General features: G+C 40.9%; 1 protein-coding gene across 3 annotated transcripts in view; it reads right to left on the reverse strand.

The window, feature by feature from the left end:
• Positions 1-15,448, reverse strand: part of acad9 (acyl-CoA dehydrogenase family, member 9) — an 80,063-nt gene that overhangs the window by 7,026 nt on the left and 57,589 nt on the right. For all 3 annotated transcript variants that reach the window (XM_041191982.1, XM_041191981.1, XM_041191983.1), the window contains exons 13-15: positions 13,057-13,136; positions 9,186-9,312; positions 4,417-4,494 (exon numbers count right to left, since the gene is read on the reverse strand). In XM_041191982.1, coding sequence (XP_041047916.1) covers positions 4,417-4,494; positions 9,186-9,312; positions 13,057-13,136 — 285 coding nt within the window. The remainder of the gene's footprint in view (positions 1-4,416; positions 4,495-9,185; positions 9,313-13,056; positions 13,137-15,448) is intronic.

Consider the following 15,448-nt stretch of genomic DNA (forward strand, 5'->3'; position numbering starts at 1 on the left):
CTGATCTGTTGGCTGTGGGATCGCTTAGCTCTATCACTTGCTGCTAATTCTGTTTGCCATGCAAGTAATCCTGTGTAATAGCTTCACCAGGTTGACACCTCATTTTTAGGTATGCCTGGTGCTACTCCTGGCAGCTGTCCTGCACGCTTCATTGAAACAGGGTTGATCCCCTGGCTTGGTGGTAATGGTAGAATGGGGGATATGCCAAGCCATGAGGTTACAGATTGTGTTCAAGTAAAATTCTGCTGCAGCTGATGGCCCACAACACCTCATGGATGCCCATTCTTGAGTTGCTAGATCTGTTTGAAATCTATCCCATTTGGCACAGTGGTAGTGCCACATAGCACGATGCAGGGTATCCTCAATGTGAAGGTGAGACTTCGTCTCCGCAACGACCGTGAAGGCAGGTTGGTGAGGATGAGGTCAAGTATGTTTTCCCTCTTGTTGGTTCCCTCAGCACCTGCCACAGATCCAGTCTAGCAGCTATGTCCTTTAGGACTTGACCAGCTTGGTCAGTAGTGGCGCTACCGAGCCACTCTTGGCGATGGACATTGAAGTCCCTCACCCAGAGTACATTCTGCGCCCTTGCCACCCTCAGTTCTTCCTCCAAGTGATGTTCAACATGGAGGAGCACTGGTTCATCAGCTGAGGGAGGGTGGTATGTGGTAATCAGCAGGAGGGTTCCTTGCCCATGTTTGACCTGATGCCATGAGACTTCATGGGCTCCAGAGTTGATGTTGAGTACTCCCAGGGCAACTCCCTCCTGACTGTATATCACTGTGTCATCACCTCTGCTGGTGGGACAGGACATACTCAGGGATGGTGATGGTGGTGTCTGGCACATTATCTGTAAGGTATGATTCTGTGAGGATGACTGTGTCAGGCTATTGCTTCACTAGTCTGTGAGGCAGCTCTCCCAATTTTGGCACTAGCCCCCAGATGTTAGTGATGAGGACTTTGCAGGGTTGACTGGGCTGAGTTTGCCATTGTCGTTTCCGGTGTCTCGGTCGCTGCCGGGTTGTCCATCCGGTTTCATTCCTTTTTTGAGACTTTATAGTGGTTTGATACAACGGAGTGGTTTGCTAGGCCATTGCTGTGGGTCTGGAGTCACATGTAGGCCAGACCACGTAAGGATGGCAGATTTCCTTCCCTAAAGGACATTAGTGAACCAGATAGGTTTTTACAACAATCGACAATGGTCATCATTAGACTTCAATTCCAGATTTTTACTGAATTCAATTCCACCATCTGCTATGGCGGGATTCAAAGCCAGGTTCCGAGAGCATTACTCTGCGTCTGTGGATTACTAGTCCAGCGACAATACCACTACGCTATCCCTCACCTCCTGGCTTCCCAAAGCCTGTCCACCATCTACAAGGCACAAATCAGGAGTGTGATGAAATACTCTCCACTTGCCTGGATGAGTGCAACTGCCACAACACTCAAGCAGCAGCTGTTTGATTGGCACCACGTCCACAAACATTCACTCCCTCCACCACTGACACACAGTAGCAGCAGCGTGTACCATCTACAAGATACACTGCAGGAACTCACCAAGGCTCCTTAGACAGCACCTTCTAAACACACAGCCACTACCATTTTGAAGGAGAGGGGCAGCAGATACATGGGAACATCACAACCTGGAAGTTCCCCTCCAAGCCACTCACCACCCTGACTTGGAAATATATCACCATTCCTTCACTATCGCTGGGTTAAAATCCTAGAACTCCCTACCCAACAGCACTGTGGGTGCACCTGCACCACATGGAATGCGGGGGTTCAAGAAGGCAGCTCACCACCAGCTTCTCAAGGGCAATAAATGCTGGCCTAGCCAGCGACTTTATCCCATCAATGGAAGAAAATAAATAGTTTATACACATGCACACAGTCAAATTACTTTGTTAGTTTAAAAACCACAAATTTCCCTGAAACCTACACCTTTGAGTAAAATGACCAAACTCTCTAATTCTACTGTGATAAAATAAGGGCTTTTAAACTAGGTACTAATCCAGTAGTTCTCTTCTTAACCTTTTCTCACATCTCTGCAATCATACACCATGTGAGGTCACCAAAATTGGACACTGTATTCTAGATAAGTCTAAGAAAAATCTTACACATGAACACCGTTATGTTTTTTGTGTTATATTGATTGGATCATCTTAGCTATGCATCCCAATCGTCTATATGTTTTTGCTATTGCTTTGTGGCAGTTTTGGTGAACCTTCAGCCACCCGTGCACTGAAACACCCATGATTCTTTCAGGTTCGATAGAAATTAGTTCAGAGTTCTGCATCATACAAACGTGCAAGCATTAGCCCCATAACACCATAATTGACTACAGTAAGTATAATCTGCCAAAAGCAAGCCCATTCCCTCATTGCACCTTGATCTTATTTTTCCTTCTCAGCCAAGGATTATTTTTAAAACACCAGCACAAATCTTTGTCATTCACAAACGTACAGGCGGTTTCCCCAATGCCTAGATCCAGATTATTACAGAATGTAAAGATTGTTACCAGGAGTACACTTTTTCAGTACATTTTTCCATGGCCACTGTTTCAAAGAGTCTGTTCATTGTCAAACACTGTATTGAAATATGAGCATTTCATAACACTATTTACTGCAAAGGTAGTTTAACACATTGGCCTGTTTCATGAATCCCTGATTTATTTCTATCATTAAGCCCAATCTCTGCTCATTCTTTTTATGGTTGTGGCTCTCCTACTCAATTTGGTTTCTCTCTTTGCCATTTACTCTTTACAAATTGATTGGTCTGAACAATTTTCTATTCTTGCTGTCCTCTTTTCAGGATTAATTCTCTTAACAGTGATCCAAGCGATCAAAGATTGAAGTCCCAATATTCCACTCAGCCAAAATGGGCCATATCCTTAACATACAGAAGTCTGACCAGAAAATACTAGTACTAAACAATGAAGCTTGGAATGCTGCAAAGTAGAATGTACCTCAAAAATAACAATGCTGCATGGCAAAAGTAAATAACTGACAAGCAGGCCCACTTCTCACTTGTAATTCATGACCTAATTTCTAGGAAGCATGTTCTCCACAAGTATCCACTCTCTGTAAATACATTTTCTCTTCTGTGAAGTGTGCGTTTTCAGCTATTCCCAAAGCAAAAGAAATTACCTTATAAGCATCCCACATGCATGCATCCCTATATCTTAAGATTTTAGATCTGTGTACACTTCCTGTCTAGGCAACCCTGTTTTACTTTTTTTTAAAAAAATCAAGTCTTTCTATTATAAATTCTTACACCCATATTTACGATACATAATATGTAATTATAGCCTGTGGTCATTAGATGGCACTGTATTACATTTACTTGACAAATTGCTTTGCCATTTTTCACCTTCAATTTTGTTCCTCCATAACAATTTCTTATGTGCAAAACAAAGCTTGTAAACCTTTTTGAAAAAACAAATTTTTTCTTACTTCACAATAAAATGTTTACATTTATCCGATGAATTGTCTTTTGTCTCTTTTAATACCTTCATTAAAGTTTTACTTGATGGCCTCCCCCATAAGCCAACCATTGGTCTTAGTATTTTTGAAGCTGTTAGTGCAATTCAGATTGTGGAGTGTGAGCATGTGCAGTGTAGCTAATTTTCCAGAAAGCCCATGCACCAATGACTTGTATTGAAGTGCTTTATTTGAAACTAGAGGTCAAATTTTAAAAGCTTTGTGCAGGTAAAATTTATAATGTTTTTTTTTTAAAAACAGCTCTGTATGTGCACTTGAATAATCTGAGTGAGTCTTTTTTCAGGGTAATTTCATTAATTTTTCAACATAGTACCAATTTAATTTTCAATCAACTGAGAACCTTTCTAATCATCTCACTTTGTTGATGGACCATAAATGAAATGTTCTAATTGCTAACAGCTGAGATAGGGAGAGAAATACTGTCTTTTCTTATTCTAATTTGATGTATTTTTTTAAAGCAAGTTGTACATTGCAGGCAAACAAAATTTCTAAAGGAGATAGGCAAGAAGGAAACATATGAGAGGGAAGGGACAGGAGGATAAGAGTGGGTGGATGATCAAGGGTAAGAATAATACCAGTAGAGTAACTGAGAAGGGAGAATTATGTAGATAGTTAAATGAAAGGGAATAGAGGTAGTGGGGAGAATGAGTGGTGCTAGTGATGGGAAGGAGGGGAATACGAATACCAATGGATGGTGGTGGGAGAGAGAAGAGCACTGCTGAGGGTTACATTTCTCCTGAAACTCCGCCAAAATGCAGCCTATTTTCATTGCATGCTTTCCCCACTACATTCCTGAAAGTTATGTAAAAGGATTCTTTCAAAAAACAAACTTTTGGCTTAAAATGTTTATACATTTACAGTATATTTAAATACTTTCTTTCCACAAATGTATTCTTTAGAATAGCAATGTTCCAATTACCTTGCCAAATCTGTATAGTAAGTTTTCCACTGAGCATCCCAAAATATACACATTTTCCTCCAATTTTTTGGCACTCTCCTGTAGAAAATAAATCCAAGTATTTTCTTTAATCAATGTTTACAACTTCACGGCCTCTATCGCATTGCCCTTAATTACAAAAAAGGATGTTATGCTAAATTTTTAGAAAACACTGGTTAGGCTTCATAACGTATTACAAGCTGCATGCCAGCACACATTTGTTATAGACAAATCATATTTGACTAAAAACATAGATAAAAACAAAAAACTGCAGATGCTGGAAATCCAAAACAAAAATAGAAATACCTGGAAAAATTCAGCAGGTCTGGCAGCATCAGTTTCCTCTACATTGGAGAGACCAAACGCAGACTGGGTGACCTCTTTGCAGAACACCTTCGGTCTGTCCGCAAGCATCACCCAGACTTCCCTGTCACTTGCCATTTTAACACTCCACTCTGCTCTCATGCCCACATGTCCGTCCTTGGCTTGCTGCATTGTTCCAGTGAAGCTCAACACAAACTGGAAGAACAGCACCTCATCTTCCGACTAGGCACTTTACAGCCTTCCGGACTGAATATTGAGTTCAACAACTTTAGATCTTGAACTCCCTCCTCCCTCCCCACCCCCTTTCCGTTTCTTCCTCCTCCCTTTTGTTTTTTTCCAATAATTTATATAGATTTTTCTTTTCCCACCTATTTCCATTATTTTTAAATGTAATCCACCCATGGTTTATTTCACCCCACCCCCACTAGAGCTACCTTGCTTGCCCTGCTCTCCAGTCTTAATTAGCACATTTTTTTAGATAATATCACCACCTTCAACATCTCTTTGTTCTTTTGTCTGTGACAACTTTTGGTTACCTCCTCCTATCACTGTTTGCTTGTCCCAACAACACCCCCCACCCTTAAACCAGCTTATATTTCACCACTTTTCTATTTCTACTTAGTTCTGTTGAAGGGTCATGAGGACTCGAAACGTCAACTTTGTTCTCCGCCGATGCTGCCAGACCTGCTGAGTTTTTCCAGGTATTTCTGTTTTTGTTTTATATTTGACTAGCTTGATCAAGTTCTTTGATGACGTAATAGTGCTGATTGAAGAGGGTGAGGTTGATGTTGTATATATATAGACTTTCCAAAAGGCACTTGACAAGGCACCATGTAATAGATTTTAGAAAAATTACAGTACATGGAACTAAAGAGACAATGGCAGCAAGAAACAAAATTTGCTAACGGTGGGGAGTGGGGGTGGGAGGAGTGGAGTATATAGTAGGAGCCACAGGGGTCGCTATTAGGTCCATTGGTTCTTTTGATATATATTAATGTTGACTTGGGTATACAGGACTGAACTCAAAAATGTAGTAAACAATGAGGAGGATAGTACCAGATTTCAGGAAGATCTAAGTAGGCTTGGAAAATGGCAAGACACATGGCAGATGAAAATTTAATGCAGAGAATTGTGAAGTGATATGTTTGATTGGAAGAATGAGATGAAGCAATATGAGCTAAATGGTACAATTTTCAACGAAGTGCAGGGGACCTGGGGTATATGTGCTTAAATGTTTGAAGGTGGCAGAACAAGTTGAAAAGGCTGTCAAAAAAAATGAAACAAATTGGATCCTTGGCTTTATTAATAAAGGAATAGAGTACAAAAGCAAGGATGTTATACAAAACCTTTAGCAAACACTGGTTAAGCCTCAGTTGGATAATGTGTTGAATTCTGTGCACCACACTTTAGGAAGGATGCCAAGGCCTTGGAGTAGGTACTCCATTTTCTCTCTCTTAATTAGTTTTGTACATACATATTAACTACATTGTCCTTGGTGCATCATAGTACTAGAATAAGTAGCATTTTGCCCAAAATGAAGGTTACTTTCTTTAGGTCAACTGGGCACCAAACCCATCGCCATGCATAATTTTCTTCAAATGAACCTGCACACTTTGCTTAAAATGGGAAACGTTTTAAAAGAACTGATATCTACTATTATTGCATGTAATAATATTGTAAATCAGTTCTTTAGAAACTGATACCATTACACAAAGCAGATGGGAAAATCTCTCGCCCCACCCAGCTCCTACCTATGCTGCTTTTCTGCCATTTACCCAAATCCAAGAAGTTTAGTTGCAAATTAGCAAAAGCCAAGCCATTGATTGGAACCTCTACTTCACAGCATTCTTCTGCATTTTTAACCAGCTTTTTGAGGGAAGTGTACTTTTAGCATGGTGGAAGAGCCTATGTAGGGCACATTGTAACGTGCCAGTATGGCCTTGCCTCCTACTCATTGCTGACACAGTTGTGTCAACAGTCACTCTGCTTTTATGCTGCCTGAGACAACTCTCCAGCTTGCCGCTTCCCTCTCTTGAATCCTCCAGGGAACATCTCCAGAGTCCTCACCAGTGAGATTCAGGAGAGGGAAGCAGCGAGTGGGAACTTTTATGTTAAAAACTTTAATTATAACAGTCCCAGCTCGGCATTTCTGCACTATTGGGACCTGTACTTTAACAAGCTCAGCTTCAGGTCAGATCTGGGTCTTGAATGGAAACACAAGTTCAGAACAGGGAAGCAGTAAGCGGGAGATTCAGCAATGGAAGGATTGGCGACAGGGTGAGTCAGGGATCAGCAGAGGCTGCAAGGCAGAAGGTCGGCAACAAAAGTGGGTTAGGGAGAAACATTGGTTTTAATGGGAAAATATGATTTGCTTAAAGTCATGCACTTAAAGTCGTGATTTTCAGGAATGCAACTACAATTTTATGTGAAGATTTTGTGTACAGTGGTGCTGCCAGAGAATAAGAGAATTCAAATGTTACACCCTTGTTCAAAAGAGGGTGCAAACATAAATCCAGTATTAAAGGCCAGTCAGTTTAAGCTGGATGGTTTGAAAGCTTTTAGAAACAGTAATCTGAAACAAAGATAACAGTCATTTGGCCAAGTGTGGATTAGTTAAGAAAAGCTAGCATGTTAAAAGCAAATTATGCTTAACTAACTTGATTGTGTTTTCTGAAATAATAGCAAGGGTTGATAAAGTGTATATAGACTTTGATAAAGTGCCACACATGGGCTTGTTAGCAAAGCTGAACCCCGTGGAATTAAAAGGGGAAATGACAACATGAATATGCCATTGGTTGAGTTACAGGAAACAGAATAGTGTTGAACAGTTGCTTTTTGGACTGGAGGAAGGAATACAGTGGGGTTTTCCAGGGGTTGGGACTAGGATAACTGCTTTTCATAATATATGTTCATGACTTGGGAGTAGAAGGCACAATTTCAAAATTTGCAGATGACACAAAACTTGAAAGTGCAATGAATATTGAGAAGCATAATGATGGACTTCAAGAGGACAGAATGCCAGCAGAATGGGTGGACATGTGGCAGATGATATTTAATGCAGACAAGTGCAAAGTGATGCATTTTGATAGGAAGAATGACGACAGGCAAAATATGGATACAATTCTAAAGGGTGTGCTGGAACAGAGAGACCTAAGGGCTATTTGTGCACAAATTGTTAAAGCAGGCAGGTCAGGTTGAGAAAGTGGTTAAAAAGACATGAGAGATCTGGATTTTATAAACAGAAGCATTAAGTACAAAAGCAAGGAAGTTCGGCTTCAACTGTAATTGTTTGTCCAATACTGGATACTGCCCTTTAGAAAGGATGTGAAGGCTTGAGAGGGGATGCAGAAAAGAGTTAAAGAATGGCTCCAGGGATGAGGGACTTCAGCGGATACATAGCAGGAGCTGCATTGCTCTTCTTTAGAGTAAGGAGGATTGAAGAGAGTTTTGATAGAGGTATTCAAAATCATGAGGGATCTAGACGGAGTAAAGAAAGAGAAAGTGTTCCTATTGACAGAAGGGTTAAGAAGCAGAGGACACAGATTTAAGGCGACAGGCCGAAACACCAAAAGCAATGAGGAATTTTTTTTTTTAAAAAGTAGATTATGGTTAGGATCTTGAATGCACTGCCTGAAAGTGTGGTGGAGGCAGATTCAACCATGGCTTTCAAAATGGAATTGGATAAACACCTGAACAGAAAGAAGTGGCAGGGCAGTGGAAAACGGTTGGAGCAGTGGGAGTAGCAGAATTGTTTTTGCAGAGAACCAGCACAGGCATAGAGGGCCAAAGGGCCTCACTCTGTGTTGTAACCATCCAATGATTCTATGTTCAAGTCCAAGCTCAAATGACAGTTAGCTCATCAACTGATTTATCTGGCTGCTCACATGAGAATCTTTGACAGAGATCTCCCTGCTCCCCTCAGGATACAAAATAGCAGTCAGTTTGGGCCAGAGGGCTTACTCCCTGCAAACATTTCTCCTTTTATGACAATATAACTTCAAAATGCCTCCTTGACTCATTTATCAAACTCTGCTTCACCTGAAATCTACATTTGAATTCCCATTGTTTAATGCCAGAAGAAAACAATAATTGTAATGAACCACTGATTTAAATTTTTAATAGAAAATGTATAAAATTGTAGATTTTGATCACCAGCACAAGCTTAGAATACCACTTAATAGAACACAATGTGACATACACAATATTATAAATTAGTGGACTTCACATTATGCATCTCGCTCACTCCACATATGTATAGATATCTACAAAAAAAAATTTAGGAAACAGAATTATTGAAGTCTTTAGATACATAATGCGGCTGATGACCTATGCTGCATGTTAAAGTATTGGTTTCAGTAAATTATGAAAAAGTACTTCCAAAATATATCTGTAAAAGACCAGGGATTGTGATTTATAAGAATAAGTACCTCCAAACTGGGGTGCACAACACCACTTTTGCCCGTAAGGCCGTAATCCACTTTTTTATTAAAAGTACTTCCCAATCTTTTTCCTAAAAGCTCCAACACAACTCCAATGTTTCCTTTCTTCATCTCTCTGAAAGCAAACACAAAAACCATATAACTTAAAAATGTGTGTCCGAAAGAAATCACAGAGCCAATAAATTTGAAGTGTGGTTCCAATTGTTATGTACGTAACGAAGATTGCCAATAGTGCACAAGGACCCAGCAAACTGGAAATAAGATGGATGACCAGTAAATCCATTTTTTCTGGGTTATGCTGGTTTTTCTTTTTATTCATTCATGGGATGCGAGCTCCACTGGCTGGGCCAGTATTTATTGCCCATCGCCAGTTGCCTTGAAAAGGTGGTGGTGAGCTGCCTTCTTAAACCACTGCAGTCAACGTGGTGTAGTAACACACACAGCGCTGTTAGGAAGGGAGTTCCAGGATTTTGACTCAGTGATAGTGAAGGAATAGCAGAAGATTTCCAAGTCAAGATTGTGAGTGGCTTGGAGGTGAACTTCCAGGTAGTGGTGTTCCCATTTATCTGCTGCCCTTGTCCTTCTGGCTAGTACTGGTTGTAGGTTTGGAAGGTGCTGTCTAAGGAGCCTTGGTGAATTCCCACAGTGCATCTTGTAGATGGTACACACTGCTGCTACTGTGTGCCTGTGGTGGAGGGAGTGAATGTTTGTGGATGTGATGCCAATCAAGCGGGCTGCTTTGTTCTGGATGGTGTCAAGCTTCTTGAGTGTTGTGGGAGCTGCACTCATCCAGGCAAGTGGGGAGTATTCCATCACACTCCTGACTTGTGCCTTGTAGATGGTAGACAGACTTTGGGGAATCAAGAGGTGGGTTACTCATCGTACGATTCCCAGCCTCTGAAGTGCTCTTGTAGCCACAGTATTTATACAGCTAATCCAGTTCAGTTTCTGGTCAATGTTAACCCCCAGGATGTTGATAGTGGGGGACTCAGTGATGGCAATGCCACTGAATGTCAAGGGGATGGTTAGATTTTCTTATAGGAGATGGTCATTGCCTGACACTTGTGTGGTGCAAATGTTACTTGCCACTTGTCAGCCCAAGCCTGGATATTGTCCAGGTCTTGCTGCATTTGGACATGGACTGCTTCAGTACCTGAGGAGTAATGCTAGCTAGGTGCACATATTTCTGCACTAAATGCCATGGTAGATATGATTTAAAAATCTGGAGTATGGCTTCACCTACAGCCTTCTGATAAGAAGCAAGGATGCTACCAACCGAGTTATTGTTAACACCCTCTCAAAAGCTGACAATTTTATTAAAAATTCTCAAATGTGATGCAGCAATTACTGGAATCTAAATTAACCAAGCAGTTAGGGGTATAACATGTGTACACATTGCACCTGTTTCAACTAAACAAAATAAGTGACACCCATTCACTGGTTCATCCCCCAGGGGCAATGTCTTGACAGAGTCAAGCTGCCTGGTTTAAATGCCAAACAATGCTTGGCAGTTAATTGTCAGTCACCATCAACTGGTGCATTCTCCATGGCAACATCTCTACCAGATCCTGGTTGCCAATTAATCAGCACTCTCTTCTCATACAGTATAAATCTGTTTTTCCTGACATTGGTATTTTCTTGGGAATTGTCCTTATGAGTGCAAGATGAAAAGCTTTGACAAAATGTGTTAGAATCGATCATTAAGGAGGTTATAGCTGGGCTCTTAGTAAATCGGGAAGAGTCAGCATGGTTTTCTGAAAGGGAAATCATTATTAACCCATTTATTGGAGTTCTTTGAAGGAGTAACATGCACTGTGGATAAAGGGGAGTCTGTAGATGTGCTGTACTTGGATTTCCAGAAGGCATTTGATAAGGTGCCACATCAAAGGTTATTGCGGAAAATAAAAGCTCATGGTGTAGGGGGCAACATATTAGCACGGATAGAAGATTAGCTGGCTGGCAGAAAACAGGGAGTATGCATAAATTAGTCCTTTTCTGATTGGCAGGATACGACGAGTGGAGTCCTGCAGGGATCAGTGTGAGGGCCTCAACCTTTTACTATTTATATCAATAACTTAGATGAAGGGAGTGAAGACATGGTAGCTAAATTTGCAGATGACAAAGATAAGTAGGAAAGTATGTTGTGAAGAGGACATAAAGAGGTTGCAGACAGACATAGACATGTTGAGTGAGTGGGCAAAAATCTGGCACATGGAGTATTATGTAAGCAAGTGTGAAGTTGTTCACTTTGGCAGGAAGAATAAAAAAGCAGAGTATTACTTAAACTGAGAACGGCTGCAGAATTCTGAGCCGCAGAAGGATCCAGGTGTTCTCGTGCATGAGTCACAAGAACTAATATATAAGTACAGCAAGTAATTAAGAAGGCTAATGGAATGCTATCCTTTATTATAAGAGGAATTGAACATAAAAGTAAGGATGTTATGCTTCAGCTTTACAGGGCATTGGTCAGGCTACATCTCAAATAGTGTGTAGTTTTGGTCTCCTTATTTAAGGAAGGATGTAAATGCATCAGAGGCGTTTCAGAGGTTTACTAGATTGATACCTGGGATGAGCGGATTGTCTTAGGAGGAAAGATTAAACAGACTGGGCATGTTTCCACTGGAGTTTAGAAGAGTGAGGAGTGACTTGATTGAAGCATATAATATCCTGAATGGTACTGTCAAGGTGGACATGGAAAAGATGTTTTCTTTTGAGGGCGAGTCCAGGACTAGGGGGCACTGTTTTAAACCTAGGGGATGCCTTTTCAGGAGAGAGTTGGGGAGAATTTTTCGCTCTGAGGGTTGTGCGACTTTGGAACCCTCTGCCTCAGAAGGCAGTGGAGGCGGGGTCATTGAATATTTTTAAAGGCAGAGGGAGATTGATTCCCTTGCCTAACAAGAATCTAAGGTTATCAGAGGTAGATGGGAATGTGGAATTCAAAACACAAACAGATCAGCCATGATCTTTTTGAATGGCAGAGCAGGTTTGAAGAGTCAAATGGTTTACTTATGCTCGTATTTCGTTATGTTCTTAAAAAAAGGTCTCTTTTTTTAAAGCTCTAGTTCTGTACTACCGAATGACTATTTGAAATTTAAGAACTTGGAAAAATTGGGATTTCTGAATTTACTCAATCTGTGAAAGTCTCAAAATTAATATCTGAATAATTGACTGAAAGTTTCAAGTATTTAGCCTGTTTAGATGTCTCAACCTCCAGAGCACTTCCTTACTTTATCTACCTGATATTTTCACTTGATAAAGCATTTATTTCCCGACTTATCAACAGAAATATTGCATGATTGTTGAAAGAATTGCATCAAGCCTATTCAGACCCATTTCACATAACTTTTAGCCTTTGCTCCCTGATCATATCCCATAGCATAGTACTACAAAATTTCCAGTTTCATCGTTTTTAAAGTCTCAAGTTTTGTCCCAATCTGAACACTATATACTTTTGTTTTATTTTATCCCCAGGAACTTAAGCTTTCTTTTGTTCCACGGCAAGGTTGGGCCCTCTGGATTAACACTACAGTTTTAGTTGTGCATCGATGCTGCAATTGTAGAGTAATTACAGCCTTAAATCAACTCCAATTTCCTTAATTGCAGAATATTGGTAAAATTGATAAAACATTCAAATTTAAAATGAGCATAACTAAGGCTACTAACTCTAGGATCAGGGTTCAGTACTCTGATTACAATGAAACTAGAATCAAAGTCTAAGCTTAATCATTCATGGTTGACTCACTGGAATAAAAGACAAATTCTACACAGCTACCTCTGAGTAACTGGACAAGTATTTTCTGGGATGTGGTTTAAAAGGAAGATCTTTAGAACAAAGTAAAAAATTGTTAGGGGCGCATACTTTATTTTTCCAGTAAGGATTTTTCCTGCATGCTGCAAACCAGTCAAGGCCACGTACATCCGTAGAATTTCATTAGTGCCCTGCAATACATGAAATAAATAAAATCAATAAATCCAAGGAAAAATGGAAGCTACCCAATAATTTTTTAAAATTCTAATTGTGAGATACATTTGATCCTCCAACTAGTACATAAAGACTTGTTCAAAATTTTATTTGTGCAGAACACCAACCAAATTTCACAACCTATTACACTTGTTATTCTGTATAATCGCAATCTATCATACCCAGATAGGTCTGCATACAAGCAATTTGATACTGCTGCCAAACACTACAGCCATACTATTGATCACATTGAGTGATGCTAATATTAATTTGTCACGATTCAACATGTACATCAGAGGCCATTCCAGAGATTTACGTTTTCATCAACAAGTCACTTCTTGAAATTGGAGGTTTGCAATCTGCATTTAAAATATTAATCCCCACTGACTTAGCAAAAGTACAAGGGCTGCAAAATATGGCTCTGTAGCACTATTGTTGCCAGTACTATGGAAGCCCCAAAGTCTTTGAGAGGCACGTGCTGCTGGCCATTTCCAGTAATATTCTATGCTGAGAATTGCACATGCACGAGAGGGATTGAATATAAAAGTAAGGATGTTATACAGGGCATTGGTGAGACTGCACCTCAAATACTGTGTGCAGTTTTGGTCTCCTTATTTAAAGGATGTAAATGCACTGGAAGCGGTTCAAAAGGTGGTTTATTAGATTGATACCTGGAATGTGTGGATTGTCTTATGAGGAAAGATTGGACAGACTGGGCTTGTTTCCACTGGAGTTTAGAAGAGAGAGGGGTGATTTAATTGAAGTATACAAAATCCTGAACGGCCTTGACAAGGTGGATGTCAAAAGGATGTTACCTCTTGTGGGCAAGTCCAGAACTAGGGGGCACTGTTTTAAAATTAGAGGACGTCCTTTTAGGACAGAGATGAGGAGAAATTTTTTTCTCCCAGAGGGTTATACGACTTTGGAAATCTCTATCCGAAGGTGGTGGAGGCGGCATCACTGAATATTTCTAAGGCAGAGGTAGATTGATTCCCTTGCCTAATGAGAATCTAAGGTTATCAGGCTTAAATGGGAACGTGGAAATCAAAACACAAGATGATCAGCCATGATCTTATTGAATGGCGGAGCAGGCTCGAGGGGCCAAATGGTCCACTCCTATTCCTATTGCTTATATTCTTACAGGCTGCCACGTCAGGAGTGGTCATATCGTGATGTCAAAAAGCCCTTCCAGTTGATTTGATGCATGTTGTGGAAACTTCGACCACACAGTTCCAGTGTATGTTTGTGCTAATCACTCCCGCTGAACACATGCACCAGGGGCACCACACTAGCGTTGTGTAAAGAGTTAGCCACTGAACTTGCAAGTGAGGTGCTTTTGACTTACTTCTACTGTGGCAAAGTTTGTGTAAGTACTGTGGCTTGTTTTTGGAGGTCTTCTGCGGAGTTATTGTGGCCATTCAGGGATGCTGGGCCAGGAAGCATGAATGCTGTCATCTTGAGAAAGACAGCAGGTCATGCTCAGCAGTACCACTGCCACTCTCATAGGGTGGTACCTCACCCAAGGAAAATGGAAGCTACTAATAATTTTTTTTAAAAAACTGTAATTGTGAGATGCATTTGATACTCCAACTAGTACGAAGTCCTAGAGTAATCTGCTGGAGATATATTAAAATAAAATCTATTTGTTCATAGGTTGTGGGCACACTGGATAGGTCAGTATTTATTGCCCATCCCTGGATGCTATTTCCTTCAACAGGACCTGCAGCTTCACAACCAGGCAACTAGGGATGGGCAATAAATGCCGGCCCAGCCAGCAAAGCCCGCATCCCGTGAATGAATAAAAAAAGAGTGGGACTGCCACTGGTCGTAAAGATCACAGTCACATTAAACTTTCACGTGAAATACATCTCCCAGTAAACCATCTATCGCTGTACCTGGGTGATGATGGAGGCCCTATATCCCTGGATGGGCAATAAATTGCCCTTGAGGTGTTGGCGATGAGCTACCTTCTGCACTCCATGTGGTGTAGGTACACCCATAGTGCTGTTAAGGGAGTTTCAGGAATTAGACCCAGTGACAGTGAAAGAACAGGCATACAGTTCCAAGTCAGGCTGGTGTGTGGCTTGGTGGGGAACTTTCAGGTGATGGTGTTTCCATGCATCTGTTGCCCTTGTCCTTCTAGGTGGTAGGACGTCACAGGTTTGGAAGGTGGTGTCAAAGGAGTTTTGCTGATTTGCTGCAGCGCATCTTGTAGATGATACACATTGCTTTCACTGGTGGAGGGAGTGGATGTTTAAGTAGGTGGTTGGGGTGCCAATTAAGTGAGCTA

Source organism: Carcharodon carcharias, chromosome 7 (assembly GCF_017639515.1).
Source record: "Carcharodon carcharias isolate sCarCar2 chromosome 7, sCarCar2.pri, whole genome shotgun sequence".
Taxonomy (NCBI): Eukaryota; Metazoa; Chordata; class Chondrichthyes; order Lamniformes; family Lamnidae; genus Carcharodon; species Carcharodon carcharias.